This window comes from Cebidichthys violaceus, unplaced genomic scaffold (genome assembly GCF_023349555.1).
Source record: "Cebidichthys violaceus isolate CVI_PGR_0920_01 unplaced genomic scaffold, fCebVio1.0.p SCAF_83, whole genome shotgun sequence".
Lineage (NCBI taxonomy): Eukaryota > Metazoa > Chordata > Actinopteri > Perciformes > Stichaeidae > Cebidichthys > Cebidichthys violaceus.
The window spans coordinates 687,365-712,882 of NW_027176968.1; the positions used below are offsets into that span (position 1 = coordinate 687,365).

Sequence of the window (25,518 nt, forward strand, 5' to 3'; positions counted from 1 at the left end):
AGTTGATTCTGTTACTGCTGTTGGTTTAGGTCCAAAAGTGACATTTCCACTGTCATTTCCTTTTCTTTTTTTTTAATGTGTGCAATAGATTTTGAGAACTTTTTGAGCCAAAAGTTGATTATCTTTTGCATTTACTTTAAAATGTTCCTTTTGTCCTACAAAGCTCATTAAAGATGTGTTGAACATCAAAGGTGGAAATAGTAGAGCTGAGACGATTGACTGAAAATTAAGCAGAAGGAAAAATGCTACAACATCTCAATAAAACAATAAAACATTCCTTGGTTCCAGCCTTTTGGTTGTGAGGATTTGCTGTTTATTTTTTTGTTTAATGGGAAACAAAATATATTTGGCTTTTGGTTGTTCAGACAAAACAAACGCATCACCAAGATATTCCCTTGAGCTTTTTTTAAAACTACTTTGAGACATTCTATAGATCACACATTTATTTGAGGAAATTATCATCAGTTAATCAATAATAAAAACAATAGTTAGTCAGCTCTAATAGAAATGTAAATCGTCATACAACATGATGGCAGAAAACATGCTACAATGCTTTGCAGTGCTACGTTTTAAATATTGCCCCTTCAGTGCTGCAGAAGAAGACACAGATGTAAATTGGAACAGATTGGATTCATCCATACAGATAAGGGGCAGAGTCACTTGAGTAAAAATGCCATCTATTTTAAATTCCTCATGCGGTTGAGGCAAGGCGCCTGAAAAGGATCAGCTTCTTGTGAGCAGGTGAATCTCTGAGTCACTGAGATGATAAATTGACCTTCAGTCCGGTGTATTAGTGAACTGGAATTGCTCCGCGTCTCTCTGAACCATTTTGAGACACTTGTCATATCAGAAAAATAACACCTAGGAATACCATACTGTATCTATCTTTGGACTATAGTATCCCCATCTGGATCAATGAATGCTTGTCTGTGTGCTGCGGAGCGAACAGGTGGACTTTTGAAATTTTGCTCAGATGTAAAGATCAGAGTCTGGCAGGCTGTAAACATGATTTTACTCCTGATTCCAAAAATAGACTCAATTTGCTCCTTGGCCAGGGGCCAGCTTTGCTCTGATGTATCTGTGATCATAGTCTGCAATTTAACAGGTTGGGCCTTGATATTGTCTTTCACACCATAGTTTAGAAAATTGAGAATCTCCGCACAACTCCTCTAACCAAGCCATCTTTTATTTTGTTCCTAGTTTAATTTTTGCAGAAATGTGTGCAGATTGATGGTACATATCAATTAATCATCCTAGCTGCATTCATTTGATTGAAACTGAATTATTCAAATCTGTGGATAGACAAATTTAGGCTACCTAGGCCTATTCAAACTTTAAAAAGCCTGTTGGATGAAGTGAAAATCGCTTTAGGTAAAAGCTAAAAACAGATATATTTCCTGAGCAGCGGACATTTTTTAGATTTGAAAATAGGATATGAAAACATCACAAAACAAGTAACCAGTAATGTTTTGTTTTTTTACCATCTCTCAAATCAGATACCTTATTTCCTGCAGGAAAAATATGACACTAAAACCAATCCCCTGCATTCCACTGCAGTAGTTTTTACTCTTGTAAAATGAGTAATGAAGCTAGAGATATGTAGTTTGTGTGTACCCATGCATGCATCCTTTGGTGTGCATGTGACGTAATGGCCAGCTCAGTGTTTTATGTTGGTGTCGGAGGGCCAGTAATGTGCCACATTGCTGCAGCTCTGTGTGTCTGGGAGTGAGAGATAACAGGTTTATCAACAATTCCATTACCCCATAGTTAAATGATACAGATCTGCTCCACGGTGCTCTCTCCTCTATGTCCACTTCTCTCTCCTCCCCTCTCACGCACACCCAACATCTCATCTCAATTAATAAAATGCCTTGAAAAGTTGTTTCCAGGAAGTTGCTTTTATGGTTTCCTGTCAGCAAAAAATAGTTTGGGGTGAAGAGCAGTGACAGACGAGTAGCCGAAGCGAAAAGATAATTTAAGTTTGACTTCTCCCTCTGTCTCCCTTTCTCATCTTACGTCTCCGTGACGGTTGCGTATCCTTGTTTTTTCTCCTAATCATCCGCATCACAACTTCATCCCTGGCCTCTGCGCATTTCTCTTATCAATATGTAATCACGTTTTTCTTCTTGTTTTCCCTGTTTTCTGGGGGCTGAAACTTCCCTGGTGAGCTGTACTTAAGGGAGCAGCCCGTGCCCTACAGTATGTGTATATATAGCTTCTACTGGCTGCTCTAAAAGGGCCATAAATAGAGAACACGGGTAATGCTGAATAATTAAACATGCTCTCTCTCCACCTCTCTCCCTCTCCATCATCTCTCTCTATTTCTTGCCTTAGCTCCCTTTCTCTCTCTCTCCAACTGTTGTCACTCTCTGTCTCATCATCTCTCCCTCCATCGCTCTCATCGGTATTTCCTTCCTTTAATTTTGCCACGTCTCTCTTCCGCTCTCATCTCTCCAGCCCTCTCTCCTTCCCTTATGATCTTTTTTTTTTTTTTTTTTGGATCATGCTTCTGTTTCTGTTCTGCCTCCCCCATCTCTCTTTCTTTCTGATGCTTGTGAATATTTGATGGGGCTTATGGGAATTACAGTTCTCCGAATTGAGGAAGCGCCTGCCACGGCAGGGGGCGGGGACGGGAGCCTTCCCTCGCCAGCCATTGGCCAAAACTCTCCCTGACTGACTGACGGAACGACTTATTGACTGACAGGCTTATCGATTGGCTAATTGATCAATCGCAGCTCCTCGTCATTCCCGCGGGAGAAGTCATTCTTCTCTGTGATGGACGCAAAGGACGCAAGTTGAGATGGCAACTAATCATATCTCGATCAGAAGTACACAAACGCATCATCGACACACACACACTTGAACCATGACGCATTTACTTCATCGACTTGTCTCCTCGGCTTTCGCAGTAACATTTCCTGTGTCTGTGTGTGTGTGTGTGTGTGTGTGTGTGTGTGTGTGTGTGTGTGTGTGTGTGTGTGTGTGTGAGTGAGAATGTGGGTGCGCTGTTTGCACATTCACATGCTTTCTCGCCGTGACTCTGCTGTCGCCATGCAGCGAAGGAGCAGGAGAGAGGAGAGAAAAAAGGAGGCAGCCAATCTTTTTCTTTCTGATGACAGAACACATCCACTCTGCTCTTCCTCAGGCAAAGTGCTCAACACACACTCTTTAAATATTCACCAGTCACTGTGAGACACACAGATACACACACACACACACACAAAGCAACGGTTGGGGACCTGGGCCGTATGGGCTTTTATATGCTCACCCACTGTGACAGCCACTCTGTACAAAGAGCAGCTGTGTGCTTTCCATTTACTGCATTGGCGTGTCTGTGTATATACCAATGTGTGCGAACAATGTTTTGAAGGAGCATATGTGGTATTATGCTCTCATGTCACTGTGCATGTTTCTGTCATGGAGTCAGCGTGCGTGTTTGAGTGTAGCTCCTGAAAGAGCCGTATCATCGGTTTCTTTAAAATTGATGAACATATGAGACCACAGAAACGGAGGCATGTGCAGTTGTGGCCTCATGCGTTCCCTGATGTCATGATAATCTTGTTACCGTAGTGATCCGGAGATGTAAACAAAGGGTAGGAATGTAGATTAGGATTACGGCTCATAGGAGTGCTTCATCTTGTTCACCGTTCACACCTGTATATTTTCTTTCTCTCCCTCTGTGTCTCTTTATCGCCTTTACCTGCATTGTCCCTGCCTGTTTTGCACCTCGGCCCACCTCGGCCTCCTCTTCTTCCTCCTCCTTCTCCCCCATCTGCCCTCTTAAGAAACTTCAAAGTTGTTTTTTTATTTTCCTTATCTGCTGGAAGTCACGCTGCAAAGGACTGTGGGAGATTTTTCTCTTTGCATGCCCGCCACAGCTACACATTTGCCTGCACACACACACACACACACACACACACACACACACACACACACACACACACACACACACCTCAGAGAAGCAGCATGAAGTGTAGAAGGCTGGCACTAGAGACTCCGAAAAAAGGATGGAAGATGACGTCATGTATTCTTCTTTGTTTGATGTTCCTGACTCCTCTAGCTAGTGTTTCTCAGCAGGAAAGAAGATCAAACAAGCGAGCATACACAGAGTGTGTCTCTCTGAAAGTAGTCACTGATCACACTAAAATGGTAATTTGATAAATCAGGTTGGCATTACATTTGAATAGTGTTATTTCCTGTATCATCCCAGGACAATGTATTATGTTCAGTTACAGTTTTAACTTGAGGCGCAGCTTCGTGAGTGTTCATTCAACTTTGTGATCAGTTTTAAGGATGCAGTTTGTGGTGCTGTTGAACAGTATTGCTTTGTACAGAGAGGCGTTGCTGTTAATTAGCCTACCCTCGTTGATATAAATGGGATGGACGAAATAATAGAACTTTGGTTTAGGTGTAACAGGCTCGCAAGTAATGTAGTCACAACTGTCATACTGTCAAGTTTTCAAATGTATTTTCCTTTGAGAAATGATTAGAGACATAAAACATACAATAATCTTTTAAGTGTGTGATATTTGACTAAGATCTTGTTGTTAATGGGGTCATGAATCTGAATGATGATCATAGCTATTTGCAAACAGCACGGTAGATCACAGCAGTTTACTTCTTCTTGACTGAGCCCAGGTTCAGTCACTGTTACTTCATATATATAACCCCCCCCCCCCAGAATGCAGTCAACTGAGTCTCACCGTTGGCAACAACATCTCTGTAGTACTTTCTGCACAAGGGTAGTACATTACTCATTCCAAGTCTCACCTAGAAATCGCGGTGGCCAGTTATGCTTGCCAGTACATTGTGTCAGTAAATTGCGGTTAGTGTGATAATGTAAATGAATAAAGAATGTAGTACTATATGGAAGCATTACTGCTAATGGTGATGCTGCCAGAAGGTCCCAGCTGGGATAGTCTGCAGGTTATAGGGCTTGGATGTGGTTTGTGTTTATTTGCGTGTACAATAAGTGGATATATATGTGTGGGTCTGCCTGACATGTACAGCCACGTCCCCGGTGTAGGGGCATTGTTGCAGTTGTTTACAGACACCGTGTCATTGCCCCTCTCTATTGCTGTATTTTTGTTGCTCATTTACACACACACACTGACGGACACGCACCTCAATCTCTTGAGTCCTTATGAATGAACTGTGAACCGTGACCGAGGTGGATGTTGCTTGTTACCGTGGGAACAGCAGATGTGCTCGTTCCACTCACATGCAGCGACACACACACTCACACCTGGCAGTGTGTTCATTAGCCTAGATCCTCTCTCTCTCTCTGTCTTCCCCAAGGCCACACGCCCCACTTACCCACAATGCACCTCTGCCACCCAGACCAGGGTCAATTAGCCATGCCTGATGTCAATAGCAATCTCTCATTCTCTCTTCTTTTCTCATTTTCTCTCTCTCTCTCTCTACAGTTTTCCAGTCAGATCCCGTACTCTTTAATTGATAGTGTGCACCTTACAGATCTCTTTCAATAGTATAAATTACTGCTCGTCAATAGTTAAGTCAATAGCCTATACCAGCTTTGACTCCCTCTATTACTCTCTGTTACAGCCTGTAGCTCCTCATTTGAAGTTTTCCGTCCCTGCTCTCCTTCATCTGCTTCTTTTATTCATGTTTTCTGCTCGCCCTCTCACCCTCGCTCAGCTGTTTCTTTCTCTCTCACCTCCAAACTGTACTGTAAATCAGCTTGGCTGTTCGCTTGACCTCCAAAGCTGCCGGAGCGTGATGCCGATGTGCTGAACCTGCTGCTTTTCCTCCACGCTGCAACCCTCCTCCTCCTCTGTAGTGTTCGCTCGGTCGTGCACACTCTCCGACTCTCTTTGCTCTGTCTTATTCCAGTCGTGTGTCTGCTTGTCCCGCAGATGTTGTAAGGTCAGGGGGACTGCTTCTTTCTCTCTTTTCGTGACTGAAGACGTTCAGGCAGTTTGATTTGAAATGAGAGATAAGTGGATGAGTGGGCAAGTCAGTTTGCTAACAGATTGAATTAGTCAGTAAGTGCATTAGTGACTTAACCTGTGTAAATGAGCTTGTAAATCAATGCGGTAATATGTTAGTTTGTGGAAAAGCTGTTGTGATGGGATGGAGTTAACAGTTTTTAGAGGGTCCCACAGCTGTTTAGATGGACCCCAAAAACCTCAAGCTGGAAAAAGCAATGCTTGTGTTCAGTTCATCCATTTCTATGTGAGTTTTGTGTTTCCGTTAATCTGGGTCAGCCTCAAATGCCTACTATAAATAAGCTGTGGACACACACACACACGTCCATCCGGCGAGTGGTTATCCTGTTAGGGTTGATTTATTTCCATCACATCAAAGGATGTATAATGATGAGGACAAGCTTTTACTGTTGCCTGACCTCAGACATATGCACACACACACAACACATGGATACACGGACCCACAGATCCTCTTTATGTGTACAACATTAAACTAAATCATATTTCTTGTCACATGATGATGGACTTACCAAGCTTTGTGTATGTCCTCCGTCTCTTCGTTTTCAAGCACCATCACACCACCGTGGGGAGTGACAGATGTGCTTTTGTTGCTTGTGATCAAATGTGTGTGTTTGCAGACTGTTTCTCTTATTTAAACCGTTTTGTGGGCCTGCAGAGGTGATTATTTCGCGTTGCGCCAAATCCTTTCCCTGACCCCAGATTAGTCTGTATCTCGTACATTTGTGCGTTCACTGGCTTGTTAATTAGCTTGTTGTACTCTGAGTGAGCAGGTTAATGAACGTCTATATTTCAGACTGCTGATAGATTGTCTCAATGGGCTTTAGTCGATAACACCGGTTCATTCGGAGTGGAATCAACACTCGCATGCTGTCTGTCGCAAAATTCAGCATCTCTTCCCCTCCCCACACTCGTCGATAAAAGCCCTCCGGAATATTCTACAGATCATTGCTCTCATCTATCTTTTTTCTTTCTTTCATCACCCGCCTCTCTTCCTTTACTACCTCCCATACTCCCACAAACTCTCTGCTTGTATACATTTCCCTCATCCTCACTGGCTCGTTGTATCTCCTCTCCTTTTAAATATATATCTTCCTGTCTCAATCCGTTTCGCCCCTCTCTTGCTTTCTCATGTGTGAGTGTGAGAACAGCCTCGGGGTGCTTCTATATTTCCTGGGCAGTGCAGTAGTAGATTGGAATGGAGGCCTTTGTCACTTTTATTTACTGCCTCACTGGCTCCACAACAGCGCGTGCGCACATTTGTGTGTGTGTGTGTGTGTGTGTGTGTGTGTGTGTGTGTGTGTGTGTGCGCGAGCACGTGTGAATGCGGAATGACTGCAGGTGTTTGAACTGCAATGAGGTGTGTCAGGCAGTATTGCCCCCTTATTTCTTTGGGCTCCTTTTAAGCAGAACTCTGTTGGTATCTTTTATTGGTTGAAAGTAGCTTTAATCCTGCATCGCAGCTGCTGAGCATGCTGGGATTGTTAGCCTACAGAGTAAAACCAGTGGGTGTTGATAGGCGGGCACAGACTGAAACACAGGTTGTCTGAAATTCTTCAACCTTAACACAACTACCCTAAACTACAGTTGGATGTGTTTGAGAGTGTGTGACAGCAGTGTAACAATATTCCTCGAGGACCTGCCTGTCAGAGAGAGAGACAGAAAGAAAATGTATAGATTGAAAGCCCAGGGGCATAGCCCACTTTTTATGATACTGTTACCATGCCGACAGGCCAAATGCCAGGAAGGCATCCTTAGATGCCATTCAGTCAATTCTTTCCTTATGTTTGTGTATGTTTGTGTTTGTGTGCATGGATTACCATGACGGCAGATTAGGATTTTGGTGTGACCCATTTCTCTTTTACAAAGAGTTGGCAACACAGTCTGGCAATCTGTTCCTAGTTTGATGAGTGTGTGTGTGTGTGTGTGTGTGTGTGTGTGTGCCATTTCAAATGCTTTAGCATGTACAGTATCTTTTTTTTGTCTTCTTGTATGTTTTGCAAGGATGAAGAAGACCGATGCAGTTGGTAAGATACAACGGTTGCAAATTACTGAGCCTAAAAGGTAAAAAACTAATTTGATTACATTTAGAGGCCCATGCTCATGCTGTATCAAGTAATATGCGTTCCTTTACATCATAGGAGAATATATATCAGAAGACGGCTTCTGTAAAGAATTGTGAGCTAAATTGAGAATAAAACCGAATAATGAGCAACCATGGCGCTGTAAAAAGGATATTTTTACATTTAGTTGTTGCTTGAAATGTCAGATTTCACAGATTTCTTGAACACAACAGGAAGAGCAGGAAGTATTTTAGCAGCCGTTGTGAGCCACCCAGATTGACGTATCTCATATTATTTATTTATTATTTAGTTTTTAGATGACTGTCTTTCTAAGTAATAACCACAGTCATTAGGTATATGGCAATTGTTGTGTGAATATATATATATAACTTGACTTTATATAAAAAATAAAAGTGTGGGAAATCCTGTAGTTGTAAAAAGGTCTCATCACAGTGATGACAAAAAAAAGTTGAACATAAAACTTAAACAGTCAACCATAATGAACTTCTTAATGAAGTTTAAAGTTTCTTCAAGTTGCTAAGTGAAATCAATAAAAAACGATGGATCTCTAGAAAGGCGAAAATCAATCTTAATATGGTGGGCTTTAAAAAATGTCTCCAGTAATGAGATTCTTAGTTAATGGTCTAAAACGTGCAGAACCACCGGTGTATGTGTTTTAAATTCTGCTTCATGTAAAGTACAGGCTTGAAATCCAATACGGACCTATTTTTAAATCGGAGAGCTCGTTCACTCTGCCATTTTAGGGTAAAATTTGGAAGGTTTCCTCTGACCTTGCAGCTTGGCCACACAGCGAGCACACACTGAGGACAGATCCACTGTGAAATCCAGCTCTCACTGAACAACTCCCCTGCTCATCCCCTCCCTCATTTCTCAATCACTCCCCCCTTCTCTCTCTCTCTCTCTCTCTCTCTCTCTCTCTCTCTCTCTCTCTCTCCCTCCTTCCTTTCCTTACCCAATCGCGTCTTCTAAATACTCTCCCACATCAGGACAATAGTCTCTTATTTGCTGTCTTCTCCCTCTCTTTTTATGTGTGTGTATGTGGCAGTGTACATTTGTGTGTGTGTGTGTGCGTGTGTGTGTGTGTGTGTGTGTGTGTGTGTGTGTGTGTGTGTGTGTGTGTGCTTAAGTGTCGTGCCCACTGTACTCTGGCCAGCCAAGACTGTTGCTAGGCTACGACAGGAAGTGTCCTGCATAGTAAATGTGTCCGAGGGGGGGTCTGTGTAATTGACTTGGCAAGGGCATAGACACACACACACGCACACACACACACAAATAAACAAAATCCACACGCTGTAAAAGCATTTCTTTCTCGCTCACACACAAAATATACACGCAGAGAAGCCTTGGGTGCCATGATATCTGCCAGCAGTGTGTGTTGAGGCAGTGGCGAGCAGGTTGGTCTCGCCTAACTGAAGCTGCAAGCTGAGAAGGATCAAGAGGTGCTTCCCTCTGCAGCCCGTGGTGCTCGTGTCCTCCTTCATCCTAAGACGCACACATATACATAGAATCCTCTGCGTTCCAAGTACTTTACTGGTTTACTGTTGCTTGGCAGGTGTAATTAATCTTTATTATGTGTTGATGATAATTACTGGAATAGGCGTACTTTGTGTCTCCCTGTTGATGCACTTGGAAGTTGACAGATGAGATGAGATAGTGCCGTCATATTGGATCTAAAATCTGTTTTGCATCTTTCCAGTATGATCTTATATAGACAACATGAGAAGTTTTCATTACTCACAGACAACAGCACCAAAATTAAGGAATTTGAACATGCTGAAAAAGGTCTTGATTGGATGCGATTAGTGTGTATTTACTTTTCATAGCTTGGGTGCTTTTAAGATAAAGGACTCAAATTTTCTGTTTCTACACGTGAGTATTTAGACTAGTCCTGAAACGATTTTTCGATTGATGGAAAATTAATCCCCAGCAATTTTGCCAGTTTTTCGGCGATTAGTTAAATACATTTTAGTTTTGGCCGGTAGTTGTACAAAAGAAGCAACTTTTAGATGTTAGCTTTGGCTCTAGAAACTTGCAAGGAGCATTTTACAGTATTTTTTGGACATTTTAGAGACAGAAATAAATACCAACTCTTTGTCTCATGGGATAACCAGTTGAAAATACTTTGGGTTTGGTTATTAGCCGGATACAACAAGCAACCAAATTATTACACAAATAGTTAATAATGACAGTAATAATTATTCAGCTGTTCTCACTTAAGAAATTAATCAATACTTGTATGACACAATCTTTTTAAAATTTGACATTTTAATCCTTGCAAAATTTGTATTTATTGCAAGGTTAGTTTAGTTTAGTATTTGAGATTTTGTGTTCACCTTCTGTGTTTTGACCTGTAATCAACACGTCTCCTTCGCCATCGATCATCACAAAATGCTGGGACAGACTAAACAGAAGCACTATTGCCCATGAATTATTTAAAATCTAATCAGGACTTTTAAACATCACACACAATAAATGAAGATAGAGGGGTTTATAGACTTTTTACCTTTTAGTTTATTGGGTAAGATATGGCAACTATTACATAAATACAGGTAGCACATGAAGCTAAATGAATGCTAAATTATCCTGGTTTGTTAAAGCACGTTCCTATTTTGTTTGGTGGAAGACCTTCACTCCATTTCCATACAGTAGTTTAGAAACACTGACCTGCAGGGAGGACGCCGAGTAATGACTCCACCATGATGCCGCCGCCTGAAGGCTGATTGGAGATCAGTTCGGTATCAGTTGGCTGTCTCCATCAGAGCACGGCCATCCAAGCGGAACAAACATAGTCAATTTGGTCTGTTATCGCTCAAACACACCTGGCCTGGCAGCATCACAACCCCTTGTGTGTGTGTGTGTGTGTGTGTGTGTGTGTGTGTGTGTGTGTGTGTGTGTGTGTGTGTGTGTGTGTGTGTGTGTGTGTGTGTGTGTGTGAGAGTGACAGATGTTTTGCTATCAAATTTGGACAAAATACTTCAACAGGATTAAAGAGGGGGAAATGATGGATTGGAAACGTGTAAAGATAATTTCTTAGGCCTCTTTTGAAATGTCTCTGTGATGTTAAAGTTAATGCACACTGTAATGACAAATAGGAAGTATTAGATGAAAGCATTTGTGTGCACAAGTATTCAGTATGTATGTTCATTTTGCTTTGCGGAGACACTCGGGCCCTTGTCAGTGCATTGTGATTCGCAGAAGGCTCGAGATGCATTAGCAGAAGCAAAGTGAAAGGGTTGCAGGGACTCCTCGGTTTGTGTCATATTTGCTCGTCGAGCTCAAAGCTGAACGCTGTTTTGTTGGCATTAGCGTTCAGCTCAGTTATGTTCATGCAGGAACCCGCTTTTCACAGGCTGCTGGTCTGGGCTGCGAGGCATGAGAGAGGAGGAGACAGAGAATACAAGGGACAGGGAAAAGTAAGCGAGGTATCTAGAGGGAGGAGGGCAGAAATAATGAGAGGCATAAAGAGGAGATTGTGAGAAGTTAAGAGGGTTAGATAATGAGAGGGAGAATCAGAGGGATAAGAGAGTGAGGCAGAGAGAGGGAGAGAGGGAGAGAGGGAGAATGCAGATCTAGGTCAGAGAGGCAAAGCAGTTAACAAACGAATGGAGGAAGGGATGAACAAGCCTGTGAGGCTCAAAATCTCCTCAGTCTGAATAGGACTGATCAGCGAGAGAGTAGGACATCCTTAGAAGAAAGGAGGACAGAAGGAAGATTAAAAAAAAAATTCTAATACTGTGTGAATATTCTGTCTTTTTTTGTCATTCATAGAGCTTCATCAAATATTTACTTGTCGAGAATTTGAGGAGAAGATTGATATCACTCTCTGTCTGTGCATTAAGTGTAGAGCCGGGAGGCCATTAGCCTAGCTTAGCATAGCATAACAACTAAAAGAAATAACTAGCTAGCTACGTTGGGTCTGTTCAAAGTTACGAAAAAATATGGCTTCCTAAACCGCCACTAATGAAAATGCTGTCCATTATTTTATTTTCATCGGTACACAAACAGTAATGTCAACACAATAATTTGTGGTTTTATCTGGCATTACATGCTGTTATGTCTCTTTATGGAGTCTTGTTGTCACCATGAGATTCTTAAACAACCACAGGACGCACAGAGGAGTTGGTTGGGTGGATAAACTGTTACTTTTGTTTATTGTTGAGCTTCTGTGCTGGTAGGCATATTTTCAACATTAAAAACTAGGCTAGCTGTTCCCCCATGCTTCGTCTTTACGCTAAACTAAGCTAATCTAATCAAGCTAACCTCCTCCTGGCCCATCTCCAAACACACCGACATGAGAGTGGTATTGTTCTTCTCATCAAACTCTTAGCAAGAAAGCAAATTAGTGTATTATTGGATGCATAACTTGGTCTAAAATGTTGGACAACAGTGTAATATCCCCCTCACAAGTTCACAGAATTTAATTCAACTTTATCAAATTGCTTCTTTTGTGCGACCAACTGTCCAAACCCAAAAATATATTAAATTTGCAATGATATGAAACAAAAAACAGATCCTTACATTAGAGAAGCTGGAATCGGCAAGTATTTGGCATTTTAGCTTGATAAACGACTGTTGATGAGACAATTAACTGACTGATTAGCTTCAGCACTAATCATTTCATTATTTGTCTTCCTCAGTTGTTTTTCGTATTATTACCATTTATCTTCAAAGTCTTGTTTTGGTAACATTGTTACACAAATTCTTTTGTTAACTGCTTACATTCATATAACCAAAGACCCCCCCCATCCCTTCATTGAATTTGCAAATATACGAACAGGGTGAGGACAAAGAAAGAGCAAAAGGTGAAGATGAACAGACAGAGCTAATTCCTTTCTGTTGCTCCTTTCACACTCGGCCATATAATAAGGCTGGATGACATTACTCACTGCCCTAGGTTGTCATGTGTCTGAGAGTAATACATCTTTATCTAGCTCTGATGATGTCCACGTCCACTATCTATTGGACATATTCTTTCTCTCGCTCTCGACGTCACTTTCTAACTCCTTCAGTCTTTACTTCTCCATTCCTCTTCATGTCTCTGTGTGCACATGCGGGTGTTTGCATGAGTGTCTGTGCAAGTAGAGTAGAAAAAGAGAGATATTTTTGAGTTTTGTGTGCATCTGTCTGTAAGTGTGTGTGAGAGTTTCTGAGTTGTAAGTGGCTGTAATTCCTTTGTTGGTCTCCAACAAAGCAAGCCCTTGTGCTTGTGGAATTGGGGCAGTCTGATCCTAATGAGAAATCCCTCTTCAATCTTTCCAGCTCTTTTACTCTCACAGAAGCTGGAGTGTGTGTGTGTGTGTGTGTGTGTGTGTGTGTGTGTGTGTGTGTGTGTGTGTGTGTGTGTGTGTGTGTGTATGAGAGAAAAAAAGAGACTGATCACAGTGTTCAACCATCCAGTGGTGCTTAGTTTGCATTGTGCATTGCTGGATTGTGACACAATGAATTATCATATTAAATCCCTAACTTTCATTTAGCAATAAATCAGCAAATTTAAAAGTTTTTCTTTTTAGTCATTCAAGAGGAGCTGTTTAATAACAAATTAAATTCATGGCCCATTCAGGGACCTCAGCTGATGTTAACATATTGCCAGTCATCCTGTGGGAGCCCACCGAATGCAAAAACTCAACTTATATGCTGCACTGAGAACATGATTGCTTCCTCAAATTAAAACAAATTGTGGTGACTTTTCAATGCAAATGATAAATGGATATACCTGTAATATTGTTTTTTTCTTTTTCTTTTATTTTGAATTTCACCCCTCAGTCGAAATACCAGGGAAACGAATGAGCCAAAACATCCCTCTTTGTCCCTAATAGAGATGTGATCAAATCATTCTATTGACCTCCAGACCAGTTTTGCTTCTTTGTAAAACTGCAGTGTAAAGGAACCAGGGAGCTGTTGATCTGCCTACATTATTTTGCAGTTAATAACTGTATGAATTGAATAACCTCTGTCTCGCAAGCTATTCATCAAGTAAAGTGAGTTTTGGCGAGCCTGTGTGTACAATTGATCTGTTAAAATGACATGAAGATAGAATGTGAAGCAGAATGACTAATGACCAGTGGCAGGGTGCTCCTGTAAAATTATTACTACTGCAAAGAAATTACAAAGCAACGAAACTACAAACTTTTTCACCACAATATACAACTTCTGTTCTCATTGTGGCATTACAAGCCTCTGTTTTGGCTGTAGCGCTCATTATCAGAATGGCCCTTCGATTAAAGCCCTCAGGAGGCGTTTCAGAGCCAGACCCTTAATGCCATCTGGTTTATACTGTAACAGTTCCACCAAGAAAACAGCCCTGCTCTTGTTTTGAGTGTGTGTGTGTGTGTGTGTGTGTGTGTGTGTGTGTGTGTGTGTGTGTGTGTGTGTGTGTGTGTGTGTCCTTGACTATGTGTGTATGTATTTGTTTGTTTGGGCCACTGCTGCTAAGCTGTTCTGCTCAGACTGTTACATGCTAATCAGTCGATTCCAGACAGGTGGAAGTAATAGCCGTCAGTGGTTTTAGCATCTCTAGCCCTGTTAGCTTCATTAGCTAATCACAGGCACAGATGCTCTGTTGCAAAGGAACCACTTGGGTTTTCCATTCGCCCCTCAGCTCCCAATCTCCCAGTTCCTCGCCTCCCAGTTCCCCCAGGCATCTGCCTAGCCTCGATATTACACAACACAGCCAAGTCTGCAGGTTGGTATCTGTCTTTGATTCTCTATCTTGGGCTATGTGTGAGACACTGTCAGCTGTGCTTTTGACTACAATCTCCCATTTTTACTGTTACACTGGATTGGACTGATGCTGCAACTGCATGTCAAATCACAGTGAAATATTGGGGTTTCATGTTGATAATGCAACTGCTGTCATGGCCTTGTATCTGGTCAGGGACACCAGATTTTGCTTTCTCCCTGCTCGTAACAATCCCTTGTGTTTGACCAAGTTTATTTAGATAATTGAAATGTTTGACTTGAAATGTTGTGTGTTCTCACTGATGGTAGCTGGACATATTTTCCTGCAAACACTCAACAAAAAAAAAATTAAGTTGGAAAAAGGTGATGTTCACCAATCGGGATTTAGCAATATTTGATGAGGCAAATGGAGTGTTTTGCTCATGAGTCTGTAAGTTTTTTTATACTTTAACTTTGATTGTTGCTTTCAATATCTTGTCATGAGTGTTGAGCAGCACCGGAAAACAGTTTGTTGTTAGTTTGTTGCAGTTTACCATCCATTATTTTGGTGGTGGTCTGACACTTTTGTTTACATTTTGGATTGAGCAAAATGATGTTTAAGTAATGTTAGAAAAGGCAAGGTCACATATTGTATTATTGCTTATTGGACTGGATCACCTGTAGTTTTTTTTTCAATGCAGCGTTTGACTTATATATATATATATATATATAAATGCATGGACTACAACTTCCTCCTTTTCTATACCGAAAAATGTAAACTGTGAAATCTCTCTTCTTTCTTCTTCCTTGCCTCTCATCTTTTTTTTGTCTCCCTGTGATTCTGATCGTCCTTTCCCTTTCCTCCTTTCACCAGGGTCGCCATGTTAAGACAGGGCAGCTGGCGGCCATCAAGGTCATGGATGTCACCGGGGTAAGACACACACACACACACACACACACACACACACACACACACACACACACACACACACACACAGACCTACACTCGTGTGCTCACTGCACAAGCACACGCGCACACACCCACGCACGGCAAATCATCTCAAGTAGTTATACCACCGCCGTCGACCGTGTCATCTAATTATGAGCCGTGTATGTGTGTGTGTGTGTGTGTGTGTGTGTGTGTGTGTGTATGTGGCAGAGAGGAAACGAGGACAGGCCTATTGCCATGGTAATATTAGCTGGAGGTATTAGCACAGCAGTGTAGTCTCAGGCGTGTCTGTAAAGCGGGAGAGAATCTCAGTTCTTGTTCTATTTAGAGATCCTCTCACCCGACGCCTCCCTGTCAGCACTGCTGGAATGAAGCAACAAAGGAACTGATGAATGAATAGAAGTATGAATGACTGAATAAGGAAATTAACATATCCAGGTGTTATGGAGATGAATAATCAAATTAGTGTGAAAAAGGTGAGTATGAACAATAAACAAATACATGAAACTGTGCATGAATGAATCTGCTTCAATACAATAAAAAATAAATGACTGTATTAATTGATGATTGAAAATTAAATGAAGGGCAAACTCAAAATTGCTAACTCAATGAGCCGCTACTGTACAAAATCAGCTTACTTAAACAAACGTTTGTGTTTTCGCGGCTGATGAACACTAAATTGAAGCAATCAAGGCATACATTTCTGACATTGTGCATAATAAATAAGGAATTACAAGTAAGTAACCAACTGCCACCACAGCAACTTGTTTCAAACAACTGCCTTTGGCTCTGTGGCAGTAACCCCCTAAAACGAAAGTAATTAAAAAGTAATGCTATTGTGGATAATTTAGCGCCCAGCTGTCTGCTCTGCAACAACAGTTTCTGAATTTAAATGGATCCAAAATGCAAATCCATCAACAACTCCATTCCTTTTGCTCTATCACCATCCTATTAATATGATTGAGGGGTCACAAATGGAGGTCTCGGTTTAATGCCTGTTGATATCTCTCTTCTCCTCTGTGTGCCAGGATGAGGAAGAGGAGATTAAAGCTGAAATTAACATGCTGAAGAAGTACAGTCACCATCGGAACATCGCCACCTACTATGGAGCGTTCATCAAGAAAAACCCCCCTGGCATAGATGACCAGCTATGGGTAGGCCATTATCTGTGTTTGTTTGTGCATGTTTGATTTTATTTTCCCTGCATTTTTGCAACTCTATGAGTTTGTGTGTTTGTGCATGCTTTTTTTTCGCGTTTGTGTGTGAAAATGCAGACGTCTGTAGTCTCGTAGAGAGCCGCAGACCAGAAAGAAGGGACTTTCCATTTTCCCTTACATTTATGTGAAAGAAGTGAGTGTGTAGTTTGTTCATGCACGCAGTGACTGCAGGTTTATGTGCATTGGAAAATGTATATATACTTAACGTGTGTGTGTGTGTGTGTGTGTGTGTGTGTGTGTGTGTGTGTGTGTGTGTGTGTGTGTGTGTGTGTGTGTGTGTGTGAGCGAAAGTTATAAAGGATATGAATTATTGTGTGGCTGACTGGCTGCTGCAATAAATCATGTGTTAACGCGATCTAAGGGAGCTCTCTCTTCTCTGATCCTGTAGCATTCATCACACAACAATGGGAGGACACACACACACACACACACACACACACACACACACACACACACATATATGCATATACACAGAGCGGCCAGATCTACTGCCTGCATAATTCCTCTTGACTCAACAGCTGCTGTGTGTGTGTGTGTGTGTGTGTGTGTGTGTGTGTTAGTCAGTGCACAAGCTGTATGTCTGTTCGCTTTGACATATGTCCCCTTATGATTATGCATATATATATGAGTGTGTTACTTTTGTCTTTGCGTGTCTGAGTACACATGCACGGCCTGGATAAGAGGGGTCGGCCATTACTCGCCGACTTCCTGTTATCCGGAGTGATGATGAGAGAAGCTTGAAGCAGGGCCACAACTGACCGGCTGAAATTTTGCTGGCAGAGAGGAGAGGAGAAGAGAGGAGAAGAGAGGAGAAGGCATGAGGCAGCTCAGGATGGAGAGAGAAAAGGGGGTGGACAGAATGGGCACATTGTGTTTGGGTCAAGAGATTCACGACTTGCTTCATTCATGTGATCTCGTGACCCCGTTGAGTCAGTTTATGCAGTAGTTTCTGTGGTCGCTGTGGGGTGTGTGACTGTAAGAAGTGACAGAGAAAGAGTCTGTGACATGGCTGCCTTCATGTGTGTCGCTCTCTGTATTGGTAATGCTATTACAGTAATGCGATTATGGGTTCTGTGTGTATTCCTTATGATGTGCATCATGTTGAATAAAGAAAGCACTTTTTATTCTGTGCACATGCGTCAGTAGCGGTCTATAATAATTAATACATTCAAGAGATTTTCAGCGTGACTTTTGGTACTTAAGAGCCTGAAGGATACTAGATTTTTGAGGCTGATAACACTATCAGTACTTGGGATTAATACAAAATCCAATAACAATATATCAGACAGTATGTTTTTTTTTTTCATGAAGATATGTCTCAGTTAAGATTACAGTTGAACAATTAAGTTTATTTTCAGATAGACCTGCAATGATTTAAGTGATTTTCCACAGGTATTTTGGTTTCTGATGTTTTATAGACCAAACAATGAATCAACTACTCAAGAAAACAATTGGCCGACTAATCAGTAATGCAGGTCCGCTTTTAAAGATGACAGTGATGGTTGATGTAAGAATTAGTAAGTCTTAAGCAGTAAATAAAAACACAAAAAATAGCAAACTTTGATAAGGCCAAAATATGGCCAAATGAAGATAAAATGCTGCAAACATTTTCTACACTTTTCCAACAACACTGATATTGGCACATAGTGTTGGTCGGTTGATGTATCAGGCTCTTGTATGATGGGGCGCAAGGCGAAAAAAGAGAAATGTATCTGGAAAACATATGCACAAAGTACTGTACTTACATGAATAAACAAGTGAGATTTTTTACTAGCTCCCTGGTTATCTCAATAAGTTGCTTTATGGGAGTTGCTGGTTTGTATGGACCAGATCCCAGGACAGATTGCTCTCTTTTGCAGAACAGTCAATAATCAACCTTGTATGTGTTTAGCTGGTCATGGAATTCTGTGGAGCCGGCTCAGTGACGGACTTGATCAAGAACACCAAGGGCAACTCTCTGAAAGAGGAGTGGACCGCTTACATCTGCCGAGAGATTCTCAGGGTAAGTGGCTGTATTGCTGAGTCATTGTTTCAACCCTACACCCGTCCTCCATGAGTAAGCAATTAGTGTATGTGATGCTGAAGAAACCGAGAGAGATCCTTGATGACGTTTTCCTTTTGAAAGCGTGAGAGCGTGGGAGCTGTGTTGATTTGTTTTTGCTGATTACAAGAAAGTATATAGTAGTAACAGTTCATTAGTCGATCCTTAAAAATTATTGGACATGATTTATAGCAAATAACGGCCTCAAATGGTAGACATTTTGGCAAAATTGAGCAGTGCAGGTCTGAGACTGAGATCAGAATTACCTCTGACAACGTATTATCCCAAATGTAATTTTTTTTATTTACAACAAGCACTAAACTAAAATATGTTTCTGAAAACATTTGAGGCAAGAAATAGGCAATCCTGTAAGATCTGAATCTGAATTAATATTTGATCAGCTTTCACAAGCTTCACAGGCTCCATGTGCTGTGATTACCAGTTGCATTAGAGACTCCGAGTGCAACTAAAAAGAGGCACGATAATAATTTTCTCTTCATAGTATTGCCAGTTCATCAGTATTTTATTGATTGACCAATTCTTTGACCGATAGCAATCACCAGTTGTTTGTGTTCCATGGTATCCGTGTTTTGGAGCGATGTAAAAGCAACACATTGAAATTGTTCTTTGGGAAATCATACTCATTCCCCCACATCTTATCTCTACTATCTGTTATTGTGTGTTTTTCGTGCTGAGGGCTAAAGTCTCAGACAGACTCAGTTATACGCAGTGCTGCTGTGAACTGAAGCAACAATGATTTCCTTTCATCCACTTTTATTTCTTTTTTCATCCCTCATCTGGCATCTTATTTCGTGCTCTCTGCTTCCTCTTTTCCTGCTGTGATTTGGTCTTGATTCTTTCTGTGTGCCTCTGTCCACTTACATTTTGTCTCTGTGTCTTCCTTCCCTTTGTCTGTCTTTTACTGTGGGTTTTATCTTGTCCGTTTTTTAAATTCTTTTCTAGTCTTCTCTTTTTTCCTTTTAGCAGTTTCACCCTGCCAATTGTCATTGTCATATCATTTATTTGAATGGTTATTTCAGTCACTTTACAGTAAATACAAGAGTCTTCACTAACATAAGAATTATTAAATTATATTTCCAAGCATGACTACCTGTCACATTCACGATTTTGCTCGGATTCAATGCACCAAAGATCCTATATATGTGAGATTGAGACATGTATATCACAATGCTATTTAACGTATATTCGGTCTGTACATTGAATAGTCGGTTTGTTGCTTTTCCTGACGAAACAATAAAACATTTACAGACAGGCTTTGCTAGAAATAATGAACTTCAGGTGGTGTATGTTGCTCCAAAATCAATGTAATTTACTACATTTACTACTTCTAAGACAGCTAAAACGACTACTAAGCTCTTGAGGTTTAATGATAATAATGATAATTATCATGACTTGGCGTTCCTCCACCATGTGTCGCTGTCTGCAGGGTCTGACTCATCTCCATCAGCACAAGGTCATCCACAGAGACATCAAGGGACAGAACGTCCTGCTGACGGAGAACGCAGAGGTCAAACTAGGTCAGTCTGTCATCTAACCCCACTTGACAAAACGGCTTTAGGATTGGGAGGGCAGGAGGATGTAGTATAGCATTTCAGATGGATCAGAGGTGTGTACGAGTGTGTGCGTGTGTGTGTGTGTGTGTGTGTGTGTGTGTGTGTGTGTGTGTACGAGTGTGCGTGAGGCTTTTCTTTCTTCTTTTATGCTGAATACCAGCCTACTCATCTCTCTGTAGCTCTGCCACTGTTCATGGTGCAGATTGCTGAAGAAGTGACTCGCTCGCTCTCTCTCTCTCTTTCCCCCTAAAGCCCAGTGGGGAGGGGATTATAAAGCGTGTGTGTGTGTGTGTGTGTGTGTGTGTGTGTGTGTGTGTGTGTGTGTGTGTGTAAATTGGGCAAGCTATTGCAGGTTGGGCAATTCGTTCCTGTTTAGAGTCCATTATGGAGTTTAGTAAAGCCCCATTGGTGTCAGCACACACTCACACACACACACACACACACACACACACACACACACACACACACACACACACACACACACACAAACAAAGGAACCAGTAAAAAACAATGGTTTAAGTAGACTGCAGACTATATCCTGAAGTATGATTTTTTTTTTGTGTGTTTATTTGCTCTGTAGTGGACTTTGGTGTGTCAGCCCAGTTGGACAGAACAGTAGGAAGGAGGAACACGTTTATCGGGACGCCATACTGGATGGCACCGGAGGTTATCGCCTGTGACGAGAACCCTGAAGCCACGTACGACTTCAAGGTGCTTCAGCAACCACCTGTCCGCTGAAGGTGTCTGTCTGTGGTGCTTTTTGTGATCACCCTGTGTATTCACACACTGCTTCTCTGTCATTACAGAGTGATTTATGGTCACTGGGAATCACAGCAATAGAGATGGCGGAAGGAGCACCACGTACGTACCCCTGCAATAACACACACCTCTGCTACACATCTTCCCTTCATGCCACGACAGTAGATCACTATAATCAAGAGTAATTTTTTTTCTGTCCAGGCCAACGCAAGGCCAAGGAGCAGATATCAAATTGGTCGTCCACAAGCTTTTTCTTTTCTTTCCGTTCATTACCTTATTCCTAAATGTTGCACACAGTCATTGTGATTATTATTATTCTGGTTTGGTAAAAAAAAAGCTACTTCTGGTGAAAGTCTGACTGAGCAAAAATCGGTAAATTACTGTATCATCTAATCTAACTACATGAGAATATTTCAGTGTGTGCTTCACAAAGTGGACATGGTATATGGGTGTAGTAAATCCAAAGTATTCACATTAATTAGGATTCCAGCAATTTCTGGAAACTGTCAGTCACATGGCACACATAGGAGGAACTAAAAGCTGTGAAAGAAATAATCTATTTATCTAATATTTAAAACGTCTTTTATTCTTGGTATCCTTTTGAGCTGAATACTAGTTAACCACTAGCTTGGTTTGACAATGTACAAGTTTGAATATTAAAAAAACTCTAATAACTAAATGGTATAGCAGTACATGCACAAGTGCCTATTTGTGAGATGGATATGTTTTTTTTCAAGTTGACAAGACCTAAGTGTGTGTGTGTGTGTGTGTGTGTGTGTGTGTGTGTGTGTGTTTGTGAAACTGATAGATTGTTATCAGTATTGGCAGCCTATATTGATCAAATGAGAACTAACTCCAGCTGACTTTGACTATATGCCATGATATGTTCATCACAATTAGCTAGAAACATTCACCCTAACTCACCCGTGTTATGTACCTGATATCTGAATCTTTAGCACTGTGTGATATGCACCCAATGAGAGCCCTCTTCCTCATCCCGCGCAATCCTGCCCCCAGACTCAAGTCAAAGAAGTGGTGAGTGTGAATGGTCCAGCACTATCAAAAGCCGAATAACCAGTTCAGACATACACTCGATCACAGCAGGTTTTTCATTTACTTCTCTGGTGTGTGTGTGTATGTGTGTGTGTTTGTGTGTTTGCGGTTTCAGGTCCAAGAAGTTCCAGTCGTTCATAGAGAGCTGTCTGGTGAAGAGCCACAGCCAGAGACCCAGCACAGAGCAGCTCCTCAAGCACCCGTTCATCAAAGACCTGCCCAACGAGAGGCAGATCCGCATCCAGCTGAAGGACCACATCGACCGCACCAAGAAGAAGAGAGGAGAGAGGGGTGAGGAATAACGTGACACAGACGTGTTCATGTGGATTCAAACGCAAATGTACATGCAGATTTAGGTGGAGGTGGAGCGACTGATTGATTAGGTAGTCACTCTTGATAGACTCTTGCTGCTTGCAGACATTAAAAGGAGTTTCCTCTGTGTAAACGGTAATTGCAATGACGATACTGTATGTCACAAAATTGTATTATATAATGGTTCATACTCAAAATGATTCTTTGGATTAGTTAACACTAAAACTTACTTCTTTAACCAATAGGTACACAATTACTGTCAGCCTTAACCTACATGACAAAGACATGTTTTCTGTGACTGTTTCACAATAAAAGCACCCCATGTTTAGCCAGTTGAATGCTTTTAATGTGAAGCAGCAGCAGTATGAAATGTTATTATACATCAGCAATACCTTCATACAGCTCTGATACGGCTGCAAGTAAATGAACATATGCAGATATGATCGAGATGAATTATATGATAATACTGAATTTCATACATTAGGGGCTTGGCCATAACTCATGTTGGCCTCGATGCCCTCTTGACACTCAGCAAAGTGCTCCCAGGATTGGACAGACACGGGCCATCATATGATGAAATCATATATCAAGATATCCTGATCAAACTCAGTGAAATAAAACTATTGTATTAATCTAAACTGGCTGAAACAGGCAGGGAACAGGCAGGAAATAAAAGTGACAGACTTCCATTCCCCTCCTCCACGACGCACAAACACACACAGTTTGAGTGATAGACTGACATTCGCGCACAGGACTGCACCAGTAAGATCCACATTAACCGCTTCAAGAAACAGCATACTTCAGGGCGGAAGTCGTGATGTTGTAAAGAAAAGTCTTGTCATGTACAGACTGTGGCCCTCTCCAGCTGTCACTTTGTCACATTCGGAGGACAGGTCCATGTGAATGTGTTTTAGGAAGAGCCGGGCTGCCTCTACAACTGTTATGCTTTAAGCCCTGTTTTACTGAAAGAGCTCCGAGCAAATGTTCTCCACCTCGCTACACACAGTAAAATAACGATTTATACTTGTATGCAAAGCGGCTAAGAGAAAGTGCCTTTAAGGAGTGAGGAATCTGGTAATGCAAGAATTGTAAGCTGTTCAGCAATGAACAAAGGTAGTTCAAGTGAAAAATGAAAAACAGGAAGTGAAATGGCTTTTCTCACTGCTGGGGTTTACCTTTCTCACTTTTCTATGATTTTTGTTCTTTAACATGTTTTCTTTCTCTCTCCTCTCTCTCGATCAGATGAGACAGAGTATGAGTACAGTGGCAGTGAAGAGGAGGATGAAGAAAGAGAAACGGGTGAACCAAGGTCAGTGTTCTCACAAATATATCCACAAGTTTTTTTCCCAAAACACATTTGACATGTATTCACTAACTCCAAACTCGCCCTGTCTTCTTACCGGTCCATTCACAGCTCCATCATCAACGTCCCCGGAGAGTCGACCCTGAGGCGGGACTTCCTGCGCCTCCAGCTGGCCAACAAGGAGCGATCGGAAGCGCAGCGGCGGCAGCAGCAGCAGCAGCTGGAGCAACAGCAGAATGAGGAGCACAAGCGCCTACTGTTGGCCGAGAGACAGAAACGCATCGAGGAGCAGAAGGTGCAGAGGAGACGGCTGGAGGAGGTAAGCTGGAGGATGCTTTGACTGTGACCTTTGACCAAGTGGAATGCATTTATCGAGAGCGACTTTTAAACATGGCCCAAATTTACATTCACACACCAAAAGTCAATGGAAGCCCTCTGTTTGGCTCTCCATGCGCTCGTCCTTTAAACACCTAAAAGCCTGTTTGCAGACATAATGTGTCTCATTCTGGCAGTTCAAACTTACAAAACATTTCATTCACCATTTGGTAGAGGCTGCAGTAGAGAGGGAGAGCGGTACAGAGACAGACAGACACACACACACACACACACACAGCCTTTCCCCCAGTGTCCCTCTCTTAGTTCCAGAGAGCGGGTTTATAGAAGAAAATCCTTAGCCCATAATCTGTGCGCTCTCTCTGGGTTACCACAAGGGTTTGCCTCCCAACGCACGGCTAAGCACCATGACTCGACTCAACTAACATGACCCCTCCACTCTGGACCAAGCATGTGTCTGTGACTCTCCGTGCGAGCATATACACGTGTGCTTGTGCAAGTGTAAATGCATCTGTTTGAATATTTGTATCCTGTATGAATTTATGAATATAATTCCTTCCATAATTGATAAAAGAAGCAAAGGCACATAAGACATATTGTGGAAGGAATTCCATTTATCTTAAAAGAAAGATGATCAAATGATCAAAGATTCAGCATGTGTGTGACAATCTCTGCTGAGACATGATTTGTTAAATTTGTGTGAATCCTGAATCTTCTTGTGCTTCGTGTGTCCTCCTGACAGCAGCAGCAGCGAGAGCGAGAGCTGAGGAAGCAGCAGGAGAGGGAACAGAGGAGGCGCTATGAGGAAATGGAGCAGCACCGTAGAGAGGAGGAGAGGAGGCATGCGGAGAGAGAACAGGTTTATACACTTGCTGTGATATTATACTAAAACACATACTGCATGAAGACAGACCGTATGGTGACGCAAACATTTGTGACATGATGACTTTTAACAACTTTTGGAGCTAGTGCCAGCTTGTTTTGTTTTCCACAGTTCCACTGAAATTACCGCTACAAGGGATTGTAACTTCAAAGAACTTATCTTGATACTGTTTGGTGACGGGGATAGCTCCCGATAGCTAACGGGGGAAACAAAAAGGGCTACCTTCTTCCTGTTTTGGTTGCAAAATGGTTGACGCACTTTCTTTGTGCCGTAAATCAAGCCTTTAATTTCCCGGGAGATCATACCAGTTGGCAGACTGAATTGCATCGTGAAAACAAGGCTGTAATTTTGGATGGTGTCATTATTATAGCCATTACATTGTACAAT

General features: G+C 41.8%; 1 protein-coding gene across 20 annotated transcripts in view; it reads left to right on the forward strand.

Moving 5' to 3' along the window:
• The window catches only part of LOC137866407 (TRAF2 and NCK-interacting protein kinase-like), a 59,708-nt gene that overhangs the window by 13,437 nt on the left and 20,753 nt on the right, over positions 1 to 25,518 (forward strand). For 19 of the 20 annotated variants that reach the window (XM_068702295.1, XM_068702297.1, XM_068702298.1 and 16 more), the window contains exons 3-13: positions 15,582 to 15,638; positions 16,685 to 16,810; positions 18,765 to 18,875; positions 20,362 to 20,452; positions 21,069 to 21,199; positions 21,295 to 21,349; positions 22,204 to 22,282; positions 22,416 to 22,591; positions 23,855 to 23,921; positions 24,027 to 24,234; positions 24,991 to 25,107. In XM_068702295.1, the coding sequence (XP_068558396.1) occupies positions 15,582 to 15,638; positions 16,685 to 16,810; positions 18,765 to 18,875; positions 20,362 to 20,452; positions 21,069 to 21,199; positions 21,295 to 21,349; positions 22,204 to 22,282; positions 22,416 to 22,591; positions 23,855 to 23,921; positions 24,027 to 24,234; positions 24,991 to 25,107 (1,218 nt within the window). The remainder of the gene's footprint in view (positions 1 to 15,581; positions 15,639 to 16,684; positions 16,811 to 18,764; positions 18,876 to 20,361; positions 20,453 to 21,068; positions 21,200 to 21,294; positions 21,350 to 22,203; positions 22,283 to 22,415; positions 22,592 to 23,854; positions 23,922 to 24,026; positions 24,235 to 24,990; positions 25,108 to 25,518) is intronic. The other variant, XM_068702296.1, reaches the window with a different exon arrangement.